Source organism: Artemia sp. Qi Xiang Cuo, chromosome 9, assembly GCF_049724085.1.
Source record: "Artemia sp. Qi Xiang Cuo chromosome 9, ASM4972408v1, whole genome shotgun sequence".
Classification (NCBI taxonomy): domain Eukaryota; kingdom Metazoa; phylum Arthropoda; class Branchiopoda; order Anostraca; family Artemiidae; genus Artemia; species Artemia sp. Qi Xiang Cuo.
Window position 1 is genome coordinate 20,038,662 of NC_142802.1, and position 16,963 is coordinate 20,055,624.

The window sequence follows — 16,963 nt, forward strand, 5'->3', positions numbered from 1 at the left end:
TTACTTCTTAATAAATTTAATAACTCAAAAATCCCAATGGTGAAAGTGTTTTAATTTTACCAGTGATTATGGTAAACAAAATATTGTGTGTTTTAAATCGTTTTTGTATATAGTGTTAGATGTCCAGATAGTTATGTTTAGTATTGTCGAGATATTCATTTAATGTAGCGTAGATAGAAAGTAGTGTGTCATATAAACAGCACAATAAAAAAAAGCCTTGTAAAAAGTGAATTCAAAAAAAATCTTATGTAAAGGTAGAATAGCCCCAACCTTGTTGGAAATGTAAAAGTAATCAGTGTTAGGTGTAGAAAAAAAGAAAAATCTGTAGTATAGTAGTTAGCCTAGAACCATGAATAATCTTAGTCCGGTAGATGAATTTTAGATAGGGATGTGGAATAAAATAAGAAAAGTAATGGAGAAAATTTTTAGCACTCCTGATTAGGCCATAACATAAATATAAAAAAATTATGTAGAGGAAATAGTTAATAAATCGCGAACATTTTAAAAGCCCAAAGGCAAGCAATTACTAATGACGGGGCGTCATTAATTGATGGGAAGGGTAATATGTACCATGAGTAAAACGCCGATGTATTTAAAATACCAAAATACAGTTCCTTCTTTCTAAAGATAATTGTGACTTCCTCTAATTAAGTTAAAGCTAATTTCAAAAATGAAAAATCCGTAATCAGCAAAGAGAAAAGTATAGTCATCCCCAGAAAAAGGACGGTGCGATCAAGCTTTAGATTTCGCTAAGAGAGTGAGTAATAAAAAAGATGCTACGTACAATATTTCTAAGGAAGTTTAAACGATAAGAACCGTGTGAACGCCTAAATCATCAAAAACATTTAAGAAAGATTATTGGACGAAGGGCTCGCATCATTGGACCACGGTACCCAATTGCAAGCCAGTCCTTACAGCGCAGGACGAAAGAACTGCGTTTGGTAGTGGGGTAAAAGTGCTTTTTAAAAGGATTCGTAAAGTAGAAGCAGGACCATTCAGATAGAAGTCTTAAATTCTTTCATCTCGGTCACCGTTATTGTCGTTTGGAGTGACCCACTGCTATTTACCTAAACATGTAAGTTCAATAAATGTATTGCTTTTTTTTATCTGTGTTTATTTCATTTTATATGTCTGGATCTAGTCTAATAACAGGTAATTAGTTCGCAAAATCTCCAAGGTAACCCTCCCAGGGAATCGGATCTCCAGATATACCAAGAAAAAGAGGTCACGTTCACATGGCTGTACATTTTATTTCCACTCAATAATTGAGCGTGGCGCAGGCCTTGTTGGCACAATCTTCAGCGCTATAAGCGGCACTATCGGAGAAATTACAAGGTGTAAGTTCACGACCTTTGGGCCTAATATCGCCTTTGAAGCGGTCAGTATTTAGTACCACATTTAGTATAGCCAGCTAATATTTTCTATTGCTACATTTTCCCGAAAAACATCCGATAGAAATTTTAAGATGCCCATTTGTTGCCATAGAAAATTTTTGTTAAAAATAATTCGAAGATCAGATAACAAAAACTCTGAGTTCGGCACAACCCCCCAAAACCCCCAAGTTTTTACGGAAAAGATGGTCGTATAACCTTTGGAGGGGACTCAAATGATTAGAAATTGAAAGTTCTAGTTCCCTTTTTAAGATTCAAAAGTGATCTGATGGCAACTAGCCGCCCCCCACCAACCCAAAGGCACGAAGACTCCAAAAAAAGCCACACCCCCCCCCTACGTCATATTTTCTCCAAATGCATGCAATAGAAATTTTGGGATAGCCATTTTGTAACCAATAGTCCAAAGAGCATATAACAATATTTTCAAGAATCAAATATAAAAAATATTTAGGTAGATTTTGAAGTAAATCAAAACAAACTATGAGCATGAGAACTTTCAAAAAGGTGACAAAGCAATATCTCAAGACCAACTTATATTATTAAGTTAGATCTTCAAGAGTAAGTTGTGGGGGATTTTCAACTGGCCATAGGGCACTATGTGTATACTTTTAATACAACAACTACAGTTACTGTAACTAATGACACCAAGGATATTAAGGTGAAACTTTCAGGGAATACTTAGGTGGAGTTTCAATTAAACAAGAAAACTGTATGCATGCAGGTTTTCAAAAGGGTCTATAAGCAATATCATAGGCAGCATCACTCTATAATAGCTAGAAATATCATTTAAACATCTAAAGGAGCTAATTCGATTCAAAACAAAAATTTCTAGTGCCCTTTTTAAGAATAACAAGAGATTAGAGGGCAACTAGACCTTCTCTCGAGCCCATTCATTTTCTAAGCCAATCCAATTTTGAGACAACCCTTTTGTTCAGCATAGTAGATCGGTCCAGCAACTATGACCATGCCATCTATGTCTTTGACCATGCCATCCCCCCACAAGTGAGCAATTGACCCATTATACATTAAAGCTAAATACTGCTTTAAAACTAAATCAAAAGGCATTGTGTTTATGGTTGCCAATAAGACACTTCAGCAATGTACCGAGAACCCCTGGGGAGTAATTAAGTTGAAGCTTTTGGGGCTACTACTATGATTACTTCTGCTCTTACAATTGAAATAAATAAAAAGAGTGTAACTGTATCCAGGTTGTCAAATAGCATATATGGAATTTTTTCGAAATGACATTAAGTTTTATTTTTCGGGTCAACTTGAGGAGGTACGAAATTAAATTAAAATACCATTTGTGTCAGGATTAAAAACTGTTAAAAAGTGTCTTCCAAAATACTAATAGCAAGCCAAACCATGGATGCTTATAGAAAAAAAAAACAAAAGATGTCTTCTTTTCATGAAAAAGGATGTCAATAAAAAACGAACAAAAATTAATTTAAAAACTTTTTCAACACAAAAAAAATTTTCAAAGAAATGTAAAGAGCTCCATTAAGCCAAAAACGAACAGAAATGAAGCCAAATAATCTTCCAAGCGTATAAGTACCACAAATCACTATCAATTAATAAATAGCAAAATTCATACAGTGTTCAACTAGCTTTCATTCAGTGTGGACGAACAAAAAATAGCATTTTTCTAGATATTAAGAAGCTGTTTGGCAAGTTTTTTTATGAACTTATTTTACCTAGTGACATGAACGGACTTTTGCCCTGGATATTTTGACAGTGATTTGGAGTTTGATTGCCAGGTGATAAATCCAGTTAGACAAGTTTCTGTTATCATGACGGGATTAATATTAAGCCCAGTTCAGAACTTTATTTATCGATCAATGACAGAGGTTGCGAAGATTGAGTTAATTGTTGGTAAAACAACAAGCTTCTTTAGTATAGACGACATAATTACAGCGAAAGAAATGTTGCACGATTAGTTCCAGTTTACAAGCAGGTTCGTTAGAAATGTGAAATGCAAAGACAATGTTGCAGATATTTTTAAATGGTTACACGCTTGGGATAAAGAAAAGAAGCCAATGCCAAAATTCGTAATTGAGAATCCTTGCTCTGTTCCCACTTTAGGCGATACAGTATTGGCTACTCTGGCTGTGAAAGTAAACGAGCTAGGCCGGAAAATTGATTGTTTAGTAGAATCAAACAATCAAAAACCTATTTCTTGGCCCTCGAAATTCAATCCATCGTAATCCGAGGCTCCATCTTATGCTGTTGTACTCAAGAACTTACCTGGATTACTCAACACCCCCAGTGCTCGTATGTCTTTTGTCGATTCAGTGTGTTAAAATCCTTCTCAAATCAGTGAACTATGTAAGCGTAAAGATGACTCGAAACTTATAGTTAAGTCTAAAGATACTGCTGAAGTTATCGTTGACCACATAAAATGCAAGCAACCCACGATAAATGCGTCACTAAGGGCTCCAAACTTCATTGGGGTAGTGAAGAAAATTTCCTTCAAAATGGAGGATCAAGATGTGTTGCACCTTAACCCCAGAGATTACAAAGCAGTGAGGATCGGAAGCTCACGTTCTTACAAAGTTTACTTCGATACCCGCACTGACTTGGACTCCTTTCTTAAATACGGAGTCAAAATTGATTACGAAGTACTTCCTGCTGATGAATATAAGTTTTTGCCAAGAAGATGCTTCTCTTGTTACACCGAATGCCATCTTGCGGCCAATTGCAATAATATCGCCATTTGTGGTCGCTGTGGAGCAACTGACCACGCGTTTAGCAAATCCAATCCATGCACTGGTGCTATGTTTTGTGTAATATGTAAGAAAAATGGTCACACATGCTAGGGCGCAAATTGTTCCATTTCTAAACAGAAGCCGACATCTGATAGGCCATGACGGAACAACCCCCGACATCACATAGTCTGATATCTTGGAATATCATTGGGAACTTTATAAACCGATCCACTTTCGTCCTTGATTTTCTTCGTGAATGCGACATAAAGTGACTGCAAGAGCATTTTACTATGGAGCAGGGCATAAATTTATTGAATGTTTCACCTTGTCATAATGTATATTCTGTGCCTGCGAAGCAAACAAAAGATTGTGGTCGTCCTTCAAGTGGTTTAATAATGTACGTTCGATCAAGCCTAAGCTCTAACCTTTTGAAGTCGGAGGATTACTACCTTGCTGTTAGAGTAAACCACGTGGCTATAATTAATGTTTATATTCCGACTGACTACCGAGACGACAAATTGGAACGCCGCTTCGCAATTAGTGTGTCTAAACTTTCTAAGTGTCTGGAAAAAGCTCGTGAACGAAAGCTTCATTGTATTATAGGTGACTTCAACTGCAACCTGGAGTTTGAAGATCACGCGGTGTCAAGTCACAGAAGTGTTTTACTCGGTATAGTGAGTGATGATCTCTGCGTCAGAGCCAAAAGTGAAAGAAACACATACATTCAAAACTCTGGAAGTACGACCAACTTGGACCACGTTGAAGCAAGCCAATCTGTTAATATTCCTTCTGTGCTTGTTATGGATAATAACTTTACATCTGACCATCTCCCACTCAAGTTTATAGCATATTTCCTGCAGGATCAGTTACCACAAGATACGGACAGCGCCAAGTCGCGAATTGGTTTTGCATATAGTAAAATTTTTCAAATAAGCTGAGGTTCAACAGAAAAGTTTTAGCTTGTCTTTATAATGCTTCCTTTTTATAATGAGTCCTTTTTGGAGAATTTTCCCGAGTGCGATAAACATAAACTTCGATCTGTTTTCTTTAAGTATGCCAAGTTTCTACTTCGTCTCCCACTTTGTAAGGGAATTCTTTTCTTATTAGGAATTATAATGTAACAAACCCAACTTCAGCCATCCTTAATCGGATCTCAAAGTTTAATAATAATGTTAAAAGCTATCTGTGGTTTGAAATCCTCCACCAGTAGAACTCAGTATGTTTTTATTTTCTCTATGTTTTAACCAGTCTTTTCTTGCTATTGAGTATTACATTGTGTTTAAAACTTGTATTTTTATCTATTTTGTATTTGTCAGGTTTAGGCTTTTCTTATATTTTTATGTACTCCGTCTGTTTTGTTTGATTTTGATGGGTAATAAAATATTATTATCATTATTATTATTATAACATTAGTAGGGCTGATAACCCCCATGCCTTCTCAAGACCAGAACATAATTTGCGCTTTACAGAAAACAAAACACGTTTTAAATGTTTTCAAATTTTTTACTTTAAAGTTTAAATTAAGACTTGATTAAGGCTTTAAGGAATAAATATCAGTATATGTATATTAAACTGACAATCCATGGTCATTTGTTTTTTTTTTTTTCAGTGAAGCGCAAATTATGGTCCAGTCTTGAGAAGGCATGGGGGTTATCAGCCCTACTAATGTTAATTTTTGCTCGTTTTTAGTTTGACTTGTCTACTTATAGTATTTTCTATTCATTTTAAGTTTTATTTATTTATTGATAGTGATTTGTGGTAGTTTTACATTAAGAAGATTATTTGACTTTATTTATGCTTAATTTTTGGTTTAATGAAGCTCTTTACTTTTCTTTGAAAGACTTGTTTTGAGGAAAATGTTTTTCAAAAAACCTCTAAGAAATGCAATAAGAAACCCTCACGCGGAAAACATTCTCCACAAAAGACACTCCCCGCGCATATCCTGTCCGCCTCGGGTTGTTTCTGAACCGGCTCCTCTCTTGTTCCCCATTCGCTGTTTAGCTTCAGACATGAAAAACTTTTTGCCCTCTGCATCACTGAAAAAATTAACGAAAAATCGAGAGAGTTTCTCTTTTTTATTACTTGTAATAAGATCTAAGATTTTATTTCAAAAATCACTATAACAAGCCCCCAAGGGCCGAATTCGAATTTCGGAGTCAGAGATATCATTAAAAAAACTGAAAACTGGCAAAGAATGCAAAAACGAACCAAAAAAATAAATAAATACATATACAGAATATGAAGAGAGACATTAAAAAAGGGGAGGGGCAAAACAAGCAGCTATTGGGCAGCACAACTATCCAATAAAAAAAGGGGGAAACTAGCGGAATAACTTGTTTATTTTTTCTGTAATGACAAAGGTTTTTTGATATTTGGAGATAAAGCAGCGAATGGGTTCAGAAACAGCTCAAGACAGCCGGAATCTGGATGGAAGTGACGTTTGGGGGAAATGCTTTCCGTACGAGGGTTTGTTATTGCATTTTTCGCAAAACGGAGGCATAGCGTAGCCCTCCTGCGCTCAAGGGTTTCCAACCTAGCTTTTCTTAGAAGCAGAGTATGCCACCTTGCCTTCTTTAAAAATACTTCGCAGGGCTCTTTTTTGGATGAATTCAATTTTTCTGATTCTTCGCGAGAGTAAACATTAGAGAAAAAGTTTTAAGCTTGGTATAAGACTGGGTGTACCATAAGATTGAAAAGGATTGTACAAGAAAAGGATGTTTCCAAGCGATATATCTAACGAGAATAAGAGGAAAGTAGAGAAGACATTAAATTGGGAATTAAGAAGTAATAATTAAGTGGAGATTTGAATTTGAGGCCATGGATAAAATTGCAGAAGATCTGGAAGATGTAGCGCGACAGCATATTAGCAAGATGTTGTGATGGCATGCTAAAAAAAATTGGAGGAAGTAATCAGTCTGGACTTATCTCTACAAGGGAAGTGTTAAGGAGACATGGCCAAAACATTTTGAGAATTTGTTTTAAACCATGATCAAGTTAAAGGAAATAATATAGAAAAGGCTAAACAAAATTCGAACAATTTGGAAGTGAAGGAAGACTTGAAGGGGAAAAAGAATAAAAGTGAGTGTGAATAAGGTGCGAATTTTTTTTTTAATGGTAAAGATATAAATGTTACCATTGAGGGAGGAGGAGCTGTAGGACAGAAAGTGTAAAAGTTTGTCTTGTGAAAAGAAAAATATTCCTATTCAACAGAATATTGTCAGAGTTTCCGGTTGGAGTCGGAAATTTGTTGGATTTTAGACCAGTATGGTGTTGGAAAAAATGTCAGATTTTTTGTGGTCGAGTGTCGCAATTTTCAGACTTTTTAAACTGACCAATCGGAAATACGGTGGGAATAAAGTGGAAACACTGATACAAATTCTACATTTAATGCTTTACTCAAACGCAATAATCGCAAATGTTGTAACTGTACCCCAATAGGGTCAAATCTGGAACTAGTCTCACGACCGTATTCAGGAGAGAACTAAGAGGTTCGACCCCCCCCCCCCCCCCCGATATATTTGTCTGACTCGTAAAAACGTGACAAAAATGGATATAAACCAATATTTGATGCGCTTTTAAAAGTTTTTTGCGTTATTTCCTAAGCCAAAGACGCGAAAACTAGAAAAGGATTCATTCTATGGCCAATAACAAACCATGACAATCAAAACGAACAAAATATGATTAAAAAAAAGTTTAGCAAAAAGATGATTTTTAAAGAAAAGTAGAGCCATATCAGAATTTTCAGATCTCCTCCCCCCCCCCACCCCCTCAAATTTGTTTTTCGAGTCGTAAAAACATAAAAATATGCATATTAAGCAAATAGCTTTTAAAAGTTTTTTGCACTTGTTCTAAATCCAAAGATGTGAAAACTGGAAGTTTTCATTATATCATCCAATAACAAACTTTGGCAATCAAAACGACCAAAAACTAATAAAAAAAAACTTTAGTAAAAAGATGTTTTTAAATGAAAAGTAAAGAGCCACATCAGACTTTTCCGACCTCTCTCCCCTCCTGAAAATTTTTGTCCAACTCGTAAAATCATAAGAAATATACATACAAACAAATATTTGATGCGTTTTTGAAGTTTTTTTTAGCCTTTTCTTAAATCAAAGGCGTAAAAACTGGAAAAGTGTTCATTATATTAGCCAATAACAAAATTTGTCAGTCAAAACAACCAAAAACTAAATACAAAAACTTTAGTAAAAATGTTTTTTAAAGAAAAGTAAAGAGCCATACCGGACTTATCAGACCCCCCCCCCCCCCCCGACATTTTTGTCCGACTCATAAAAACGTAACAAATATGCATATATACAAATATTTGATGCACTTTTGAAAGTTTTATTTGCTCTTTTTCTTAAATTAAAGACATGAAAACTGAAAAATTATTCATTATATTAGCCAATAACAAACTATGGCAATCAAAATAACCAAATGCCAAAAACTGATTTTAAAAATTTTAGCAAAAAGATTATTAGTAATTAAAAGTAAAGAGTTAAAATCAGATTTATAAACCACCTCCCCTCTAAATTTTCTCTGCAACTCGTAAAAATGTAACAAATATGCATATAAACAAATATTTGATGGACTTTTTGAAGTTTTTTTTGCTTTATCTTCAGCCAAAAACGTGAAAACTGGAAAAATATTCATTATATTAGCCAATAACAAACTTCAGTAATCAAAACGAGGAAAAACTAACAGAACGAAAATTTAGTAAAAAGATGATTTATAAAGAAAGGCAGAGCCATACCAAACTTAAGACCCTTAGAAATAGTCCCATACGATTTAAGCTTATAACGTTCATAAATTATAATTAAAGAATAAATGAAATCCTAAGCGAAAAACAAAAATTAAATAACTATTTCTACTGGCCCTAAGTTTAATGCGGCTTTTTACTTTTCTTTGAAAGTAAACTTCTTTTTCAGAAAGTTTGTTTTTTCAATTAATTAGTGCTATTGATCATTTTTAATAGATCTTGAACATGCTGAATATAGTTTTGCTGGTTTAGTGAGGTTTGCACCCCCCCCCTTATTTAAAGGGTTTGTTCCCCTTTTCTTAAATTACACAAAGTCCTCGTTCTAGCAAATTTAAATCACATTAAGAAATTTAATGAATTTAACATTTTTGCTGTTACATGTTTAATCAAAAGAGACAGTTTCCAAGCACTGATATCCGTCAAGCAGTCTGCAACTCATCAGATTTGTTGCTGCTACGCTACACCTAAACCTTGATTTCCATTGATGTTACTTATTTTACACAAAACAGTTCACGGATAGGAGATAATGAAAATCACAAAAATGTTCACACAGAAACGGTCTAGTACACCCGTTGAAGCACAACAAATATTATGGGATATTTAAACAGTATATGCATAGGAATAGGCTAATCTAAGTCCTAGAAGCCAAGAATTGTAGTAGCTTTAGTCTGTTTTAAGTTTGGCTTGTATATTTAATACATTCTTTATTTGTTTTAAAATCTATTCATTCATCTACATCAGTATTTGTTATTTTTATGTTATGTGTGATCATTTATTTTAATTTTTGTTAATATACGTTTCAATTATTTTTTCCTATAGCAATTTCTAATCGTTTTGAATTCGAGCTATTCAATAATAATAGAAAAACTATATCCCCCCCCTCCAGTACCAATAATACAGGTGCAGTACAAAATATTCCCGGGAATCAAGAGGGATTATATATCAATTTCTACATTCCCCTCCATTTCCCAAAACTTATTCTATATTTATATGAAGGTTCATTGAGAGTTACAACATTTGGGCATTAAAATGGACTCATTGAGGCGCATGCCCCTCACTACTTCTCAAGATGGTTGATATGTCCTTACATATCCCTTCATGATTTTTTAAAAATACGAGGAAAATCCAGGGGGAGGCAGAATATTGTTTATAAAATTTTCGAATTAAATATCTAAAAGGGTTTTTACCATTGAAAATAACCCAAAAAAGGTATTTTTTTCAAAGGCTAGGAGGCGTAGACCCTCGACCCCAATTGATGCCATTACACCATTACTACTAAAAACTCACTGTAGCACCAAACTACCTGAGGCCAGCACAGAAACATACTCTCCTCCTCCGTCCTAATCTGTTCAAAGCCTCCCTCTTTACATCCTCCGAGGAAGTTACTATTTCTCTTAAATATTTTTTTTCAACATCCTCCAACCCCAACCGCGGACGATCTGGTTTTCATTAGCCCTAGACCATTGGCCGAAAAAATAAATCTTCGGCAATTTGTCATCCTTCATCACAGAACATGCCTAATCCATCTCAACTTTTCTCTCTTTATAGCCCTAGAAAGCAGGATCGAACCAATTTTTTTTTTAGTCTACTACTACCTCACAAATTGATTACCAGCCGACCCATTGCTTTGATGATAGTGATAAGACCATTAAGCAACTCCGTGCTATTTCGAAGAAGTCGACTTACAGTAAAGCTGCATCAGACATTAATGGATTTTCAAAAATTCAGGATGGATTCATGCCTTGCGCAAGCTTTGGCAAAATTATTGGCTCAACATATAACTCATGTAATACCTTACCTTAAATTGCAGTTTGGAGCAATCCAAAGAATTTTTCAAGTGAAGCTTCAGAATATAAAAATTGCCCAGAAGCTTGGAAAGGGTCAGTTATAAAGACGTTACATAAAAAGACAAGTCTGTTAAATTAGAACCTACACGTCGTTTTTTGCAAGATATATATAGGATCGTTTTGAATGCACGATACAGATTAAAAAAAAGAAGCAACTTCTAGTATTTATTAATAATTTTTATATTATTGCTACAATGATTGGTCACGAGCAATCCAGAATGTTACACATTTGCAAAACCAAATTGTACGGAAAAAAAGTCAAGTCCAATAATCTAATCTCTCGTAATACATATTTAGACCATTTTCAGGCTTAATAAAATCTCAATAACCAAATAATATAACTGACCAACGGTCAACTTGGACCGTTGTTAGAAGGTTGGTGGGAACCAGAAAGTGTCCTTTGGGTAACGTACTTTCTCGTCTATTGTTGTCGTAAGTGGAGTTTCTCAGGGGATTTGCTTGTACCATGTTTTAATTCATATATTTAGAAAAGACAGTATGATGAAGTACTCATCAAGATAGTGGGTCACATATGCGGAATTCTTCCCCGGAGGGTGCAAGATTAGCAGAAAACATTAGCTAGTCCCATTAGATTGAAATGCTTTCTTTAGGGAAGGTATTAATGATTTAGACTCCAGAAAGAAAAAACTACCTATTTATTAATTTTATTCGTAATTTCGTTAATTTTTATCAGTTTAATCATTTTTGGCTTTTAAGATAGGTTAATGAATATATAGTATACCGTAAGGATGAAAACAACGGTCATAAATAACCCAATAGGCCTCCTTGGTGGTTTGAAGGATTATATTAGTGTGGTTTTGTTCATAAATTTATCTTACAAATAATTAGTAGCTTTACAAACATTTCGGATTACCTACACTCTATTGAGGACGTAAAGCAACCTATGAAGTCTAACACTTCCAAGCAGGAGGATTTCCCAAAGAGGTGGTGGTCTGTTCTATAAAGAGATAGCCACATTCTTAGAAATACTCCCGAGTGATGTCAATAGCTGTTGGGGTTCCACCCCTGTTTCTTTTCCTTTCAGATAAATGACCTGTTTTCTTTTTCTTAATTACATTTTTTTATAGTATAATTTTAAAAGACAGGTTAAATTCCGTTACTAAGCGATAGTGGTTTTGCAATAAGTAAGGTGTGAACCAAGTTTGATTTGTACCTCCTGCCTTAAGATTCAGCGAAAGTTAAAACTAAAAGTTAGAATTGGGTTTTAATGGGGATGTAACTGATTGGTTGGACCAAGCAGAGGTACACCCATATGAAGAGTGGCGTAAAGATTATTATTATTTTTTAGTCTGTGTTTTGAGCCCGTTTGGAAAAGGATATCTCTATTGTAATATGTGACCCTTTTGGAAGAATACAAGTAAGGTATTTTCTACAACCTCTCTACTATCTTCCGTAACCCAGGCAGGGTAGGAAAAGAGCTACGAGGTACCGTCGTTATTATATTGACAGGGAGGTTTGTTACCTCCAAGGAGAGAGTTAAGAGATTTTCTAGCTGTAACCCAAGGTGGGTACATTTGGCTTTAGAGAGTGGCCATTTGACCATTGGATCGCGTTATCATACCCTGGGACAGGGTATACTGTAAATAGGGTAGTACCAAACCCGATATTTGCAGAATCGTTGGGGTAAGAGCGGGAATCCCACTAACATTTGGACCAATAAGGGGTTCTCCCCTTCGAGTAAGTGGCATAACAACCTTTTTGCGCCTTTTTTCCATCAATAAGTGGTGACACCCGTACATACACCCCAATAAGTGGTGCCAGCGGTAGCTAGTACTACGAACAATAGCATTTTCTCCATTTTTTGAAACAAACTTTCATGTGTTTAATAATTAAATGTTACAACAAAAGTAAGTTTAACTTTATCATAGTAAGTATATCAACCATAGTTTTATTTTTTTTAATAAAATCCTAGATTAGGACCTTTTCACTATCTTGAAAAGGGCTTGAATTAGCTCTTCAATCAACATTCCAGGAATGGCTCCAATTGGAGCCCAGGAAATAGTGGCATCATTCACGAAGATGCAGGCGAGATTAAAATTAATTTTGAAAATCCAGCGAAGAGAAAATTGTCGTCTTTATCAATTAGAAACACAGACATTTTTCAATCAAGATACCCCAGAAATAGACATCTTTCAAAAGTAGAGGTACAAACGTCCCTCCCTCCAATTGACGCCCTACCAAATAGGTTTTTAGAAGTTCATAAATTCACCACTTCTTTCTCACCAGGGCACTGATTTTGAATAGACATGTCTGATTCTTTTCCACTTTGAATTCTCGGAAGCATTACATAAACTTTATGGATCAAGTAAAGTAATCATTGCAGTCGGGCAACATTTCATGACCTAAATTCATGTTCGGTTATGATACTCCCAGAAGTTCCAATTCACGGAAATAACACAGGGGGGGGGGGGGGGGCAAGGACTCTTTCCAAAGAAGCGATATGAGGGGATACAGCCCTTTCCTATTTTCAATCTGCCACACCCTCCATGACACCACTGTACTTTACCCAAATCAAACTCTAAACGAAAACAGAAATTATTAAGAAACTTATTTAATACAAAATCTAATCTGCTTATAAGGCTTGAAAAAAAAAGGGAGAAAAAAACACTAAATAAAAGATTCATCACCATCTGCCAAAAATAACACGGACTAATTTTTGTAATCTATGCGCTGCTAAATAACAAAATAAAAAATGAGGAGAGCCCACCTTAAGCTTCATTTCTGAAATAAACATACTAGGCTAAAGTATCTGAAGAAATTTGAATCACCAAATCTTATTATAAATGCAATTATTAGGGTGTGTGGGATCAATGACATCGATTTGCAAAAAAAGGAGGGGATATAGTTTCAAACATCTAAGAGGGGAACATTTATAGTTTTTAATATTCCAAAAAGGAATTTTATAATGAAAATACACCCAAGAGAACTATCTTTGAGAATACAGTATGGGGACACAGCCCCCTCCCAAATGCCCCCTGGGGGGGCGGAGAGGAGGATATATAAAACTTGCCTTGTAAATGTTTACATATTAGCAATAACGATATAGTCATCAAATACAAAATAAATGCAAGAAAGATACTAAAAGCAAGCGTTGAACACAGTTGAAATAGTTATAATGAGTTTTCCGTTTGTACTCTTTCACAGCCACAAAGGCAATGGACGCTATACCTTGACACGTCTTCCTCAAAGTTACCGAAATTGAGATCAAAGTTGTAAAAGGTTCCCGGGCCCAAAGTTGCCTCTTCTAATACCCTAAGTAAACTGAAGATATATGCCCTGTATTCAATCAAAAAATTTATTCTGCGTTCAATAGGCAATTGCAATTACTGAATTGTGTCTAAGAAAACTAATTGAAACCTATTGCGATCAATTATTTTTTGATGATTGCGAAGCTCAATAAGCTGTAATGCATCCTTTCACAGATAGAAAATTGTTGGTATATTTATCTATCAGTACAAAATAACAAGATTTTTGGCTTAATCCGGAGGTCTAAAAGACCATCGATGCCGGAAGAGGTGGAAGCACCCGATTGCCGCCACTAGTAAGAGCAAATAGCATTATTTTTGATTAGTTTCAAAGGTTCTACATATTTGCAATTTCTTTTTGTTTGCAAACTATCATTGCCAAATGTGACAATTTTGGTGCTTTTTTTTACACTTTCTCTTCGTGGGTGATAACATGACAATTCTTTCAAAAACCGATACTTCTAGAAAATGGCACTTTATGGTCTATTGTGTATATGCTACAGCGTCAAATTAACAAAATTTCTTGATTGCTAAGGTACTTACGTTTAACCCGCAGTGTATTGACAGAGCTGGGTCTCGTATCACCAAGCTGAGACCTAACCCACTTCACCAACACAATAGTCCTCCTATATATCAAAGTTGTTATTCTATTACTTAAACTTTCTGTTTGTTTTGATTTAGTTCTACACCACAATTGACGTTTCCTTAAAATTATAAATTAAGAATTTTAGCAGTTCCTCTGATAATGCAGATAAACCCTTTTGACAACGGAGATACAAACAGTGTTTTTAAATTCAACTTCTCTCTCAAAATTCTATCAAAGTTTCAACATAATACCCCTAGCGTTCTTCATATATTGCAGATATGCCGTTTGGCAACCTGGATGCATATAGTGTATTTTGATTTAGTTAAAATACACCTGAAATTTCCGAACAGACACCTAACCGACCAACAGCAGAGACAGAGAGCTTACTGCTTAAACTTCCATATGCACTTTCATTTCATTGGTTTATTTTATATACATTCTCTTAAACCTCTATTAAAAAGGGAAGCCAGTTTTTTTGTTTTGTTTTTTTAACCTCTTGTTCCTCAGCCAAATTTTCACCCTTATAAAAAGAGCGCAAAACAAGATTATTGTCTTTGGAATCACAATCCAACTTTTAGTCACCACTTTGTGACTCCAAAGCTACAGATACACACAATTTTTAATTAGTTCAAATTTCCCTGTACAGCCAGCAATCATTTCAAATGATCGCAAACAATTAACACATTCTCCTTGCATTTCAAATTTCTATGTAAGTTTTTTTTCCGCATAAATACCAACCAAATCATGGTTCATAAGATTCGAGATATCGATACGATATACCATGCATACGGTGAATACAGCATACCATAACGATATTTCTTACTCATCAATACAAGCTTGCCCCTAAATTTTAGCGATGTCATGACGAACGCTCGTATTTAATTCCACCTTCACCAAAAAAAGATTCCGGAGATTAAAGGACCTTTCTCGTATCAAGTCTAAAAGTGTTCAACTTTGCAATATTTAACTCTACTAATGGCTTCAACATATATAAAATTGCCGAGTTAAAGAAATATGTGAGAATCTTTCAAATAATATTTTTAACAAAGTTACTAGGGAATGTTGTTTAAGTGCTGATACAGTTTCTACAATAACTGAAATTTGATTGTGCTTCACACACTTTAATAGCCATACTCAATGCTTAATAACTTGCTATATCTCAAGAATTCAACGAAAATGACCAGAAATCTTTTCTCCAAAATACTTTCAGTATAATTTATTTCGCATATTCACATTTTGTTAATATATTAGTCAAAGAGAAAGAACAACTAAGAGTTGAAACTGGAACTAGCGTAAAAAAAATATATCAGCGCCATCTCGTTTTTGGCATTTCTTGCTACGTTTTCAAGATTTCGAATTTGTTTTTCTCAGAAACTGAGATCAGACACTTATTACTACAGTAATTTTGCCAGTTACACTAATTTTGCTTTATAAAACACTAAAGAAACTAACTTTACGCCCAATACAAGATGACAGTTATGATACGGTATTATTTGATACTGGTACGAACTCGCATTAGTAATTTCTATCGTTAAACGTAAATATTCATAAATGAATTATATTGGAAAACACTGGAGGCTCTACTATTATAAATGCTATCAAAGGGGGGCCTCACTTTTGTAAATGCTACCAAAATGAGGCTCAGAATTGAAAATGCTACCAAAAGGGATGCTGCACAACGTAATTTTGATGATTTATCCTTTGTGTAGTGGAAGGTTTTAGTTTTGACAGTAATGACTGCATTGACTCAGGGGATAATTGAGTAATACGGCAACATCGAAAATTGTAGCTTCTTGCCTTATAGGCAAGAAGAGGAGGCTGCCTCCAATCGAACCAGCGGAGAACCAACAGAATGAAGTAGTGGAAGGAGAACAACTGAATATTGTTTAATTTTATTCAGTGTTAATTAAAAAGAAGTAATTTTACAAAAAAAGGGATGCTGCCACTATTGCAAATGCTACCGAAAGGGGGCCCACTGACGTAAATACTAAATAAAGGAGCCAAAGCATACTGAAATAAAGGAAATGACAATTTTGAGGATATATAATAAAATATATCAGATTCCGGTTATTATAGAAATGTACAACACAACTTAATGACTACTTTCGAGCATGAATTCAAACATTGGCCAGTCAGATAATAATGAACACTGAAAATGAACTCAACAAGTGGGAAAACTTAAACCCATGAAAGGCAACTTAAGACCATTCTTCGTCAGCTTCGATCTGGACTTCTAACGCTCTTCCAGTCTGAAAAGATAATTAAATCAATTTTTTTTTTTACAAGGAGGAATTTACAATTACAATAAACTCTTGGCCAGTATTGACAGATTTCTAAAATAGCATCCGATGAAATGAGTTCAAAATCGACGAAAAAGGGATAAGTTTGCTTTTCGTGAAGTAGAAAAAGAAATTT

General features: G+C 34.8%; 1 protein-coding gene across 1 annotated transcript in view; it reads right to left on the reverse strand.

Moving 5' to 3' along the window:
- Window positions 1–13,246: 13,246 nt before the first annotated feature.
- The window catches only part of vas (ATP-dependent RNA helicase vasa), a 62,738-nt gene continuing 59,021 nt past the window's right edge, over window positions 13,247–16,963 (reverse strand). Inside the window, exon 13 of the mRNA XM_089094343.1 lies at window positions 13,247–16,797. Coding sequence (XP_088950469.1) covers window positions 16,747–16,797 — 51 coding nt within the window. The 3' untranslated portion in view covers window positions 13,247–16,746. The remainder of the gene's footprint in view (window positions 16,798–16,963) is intronic.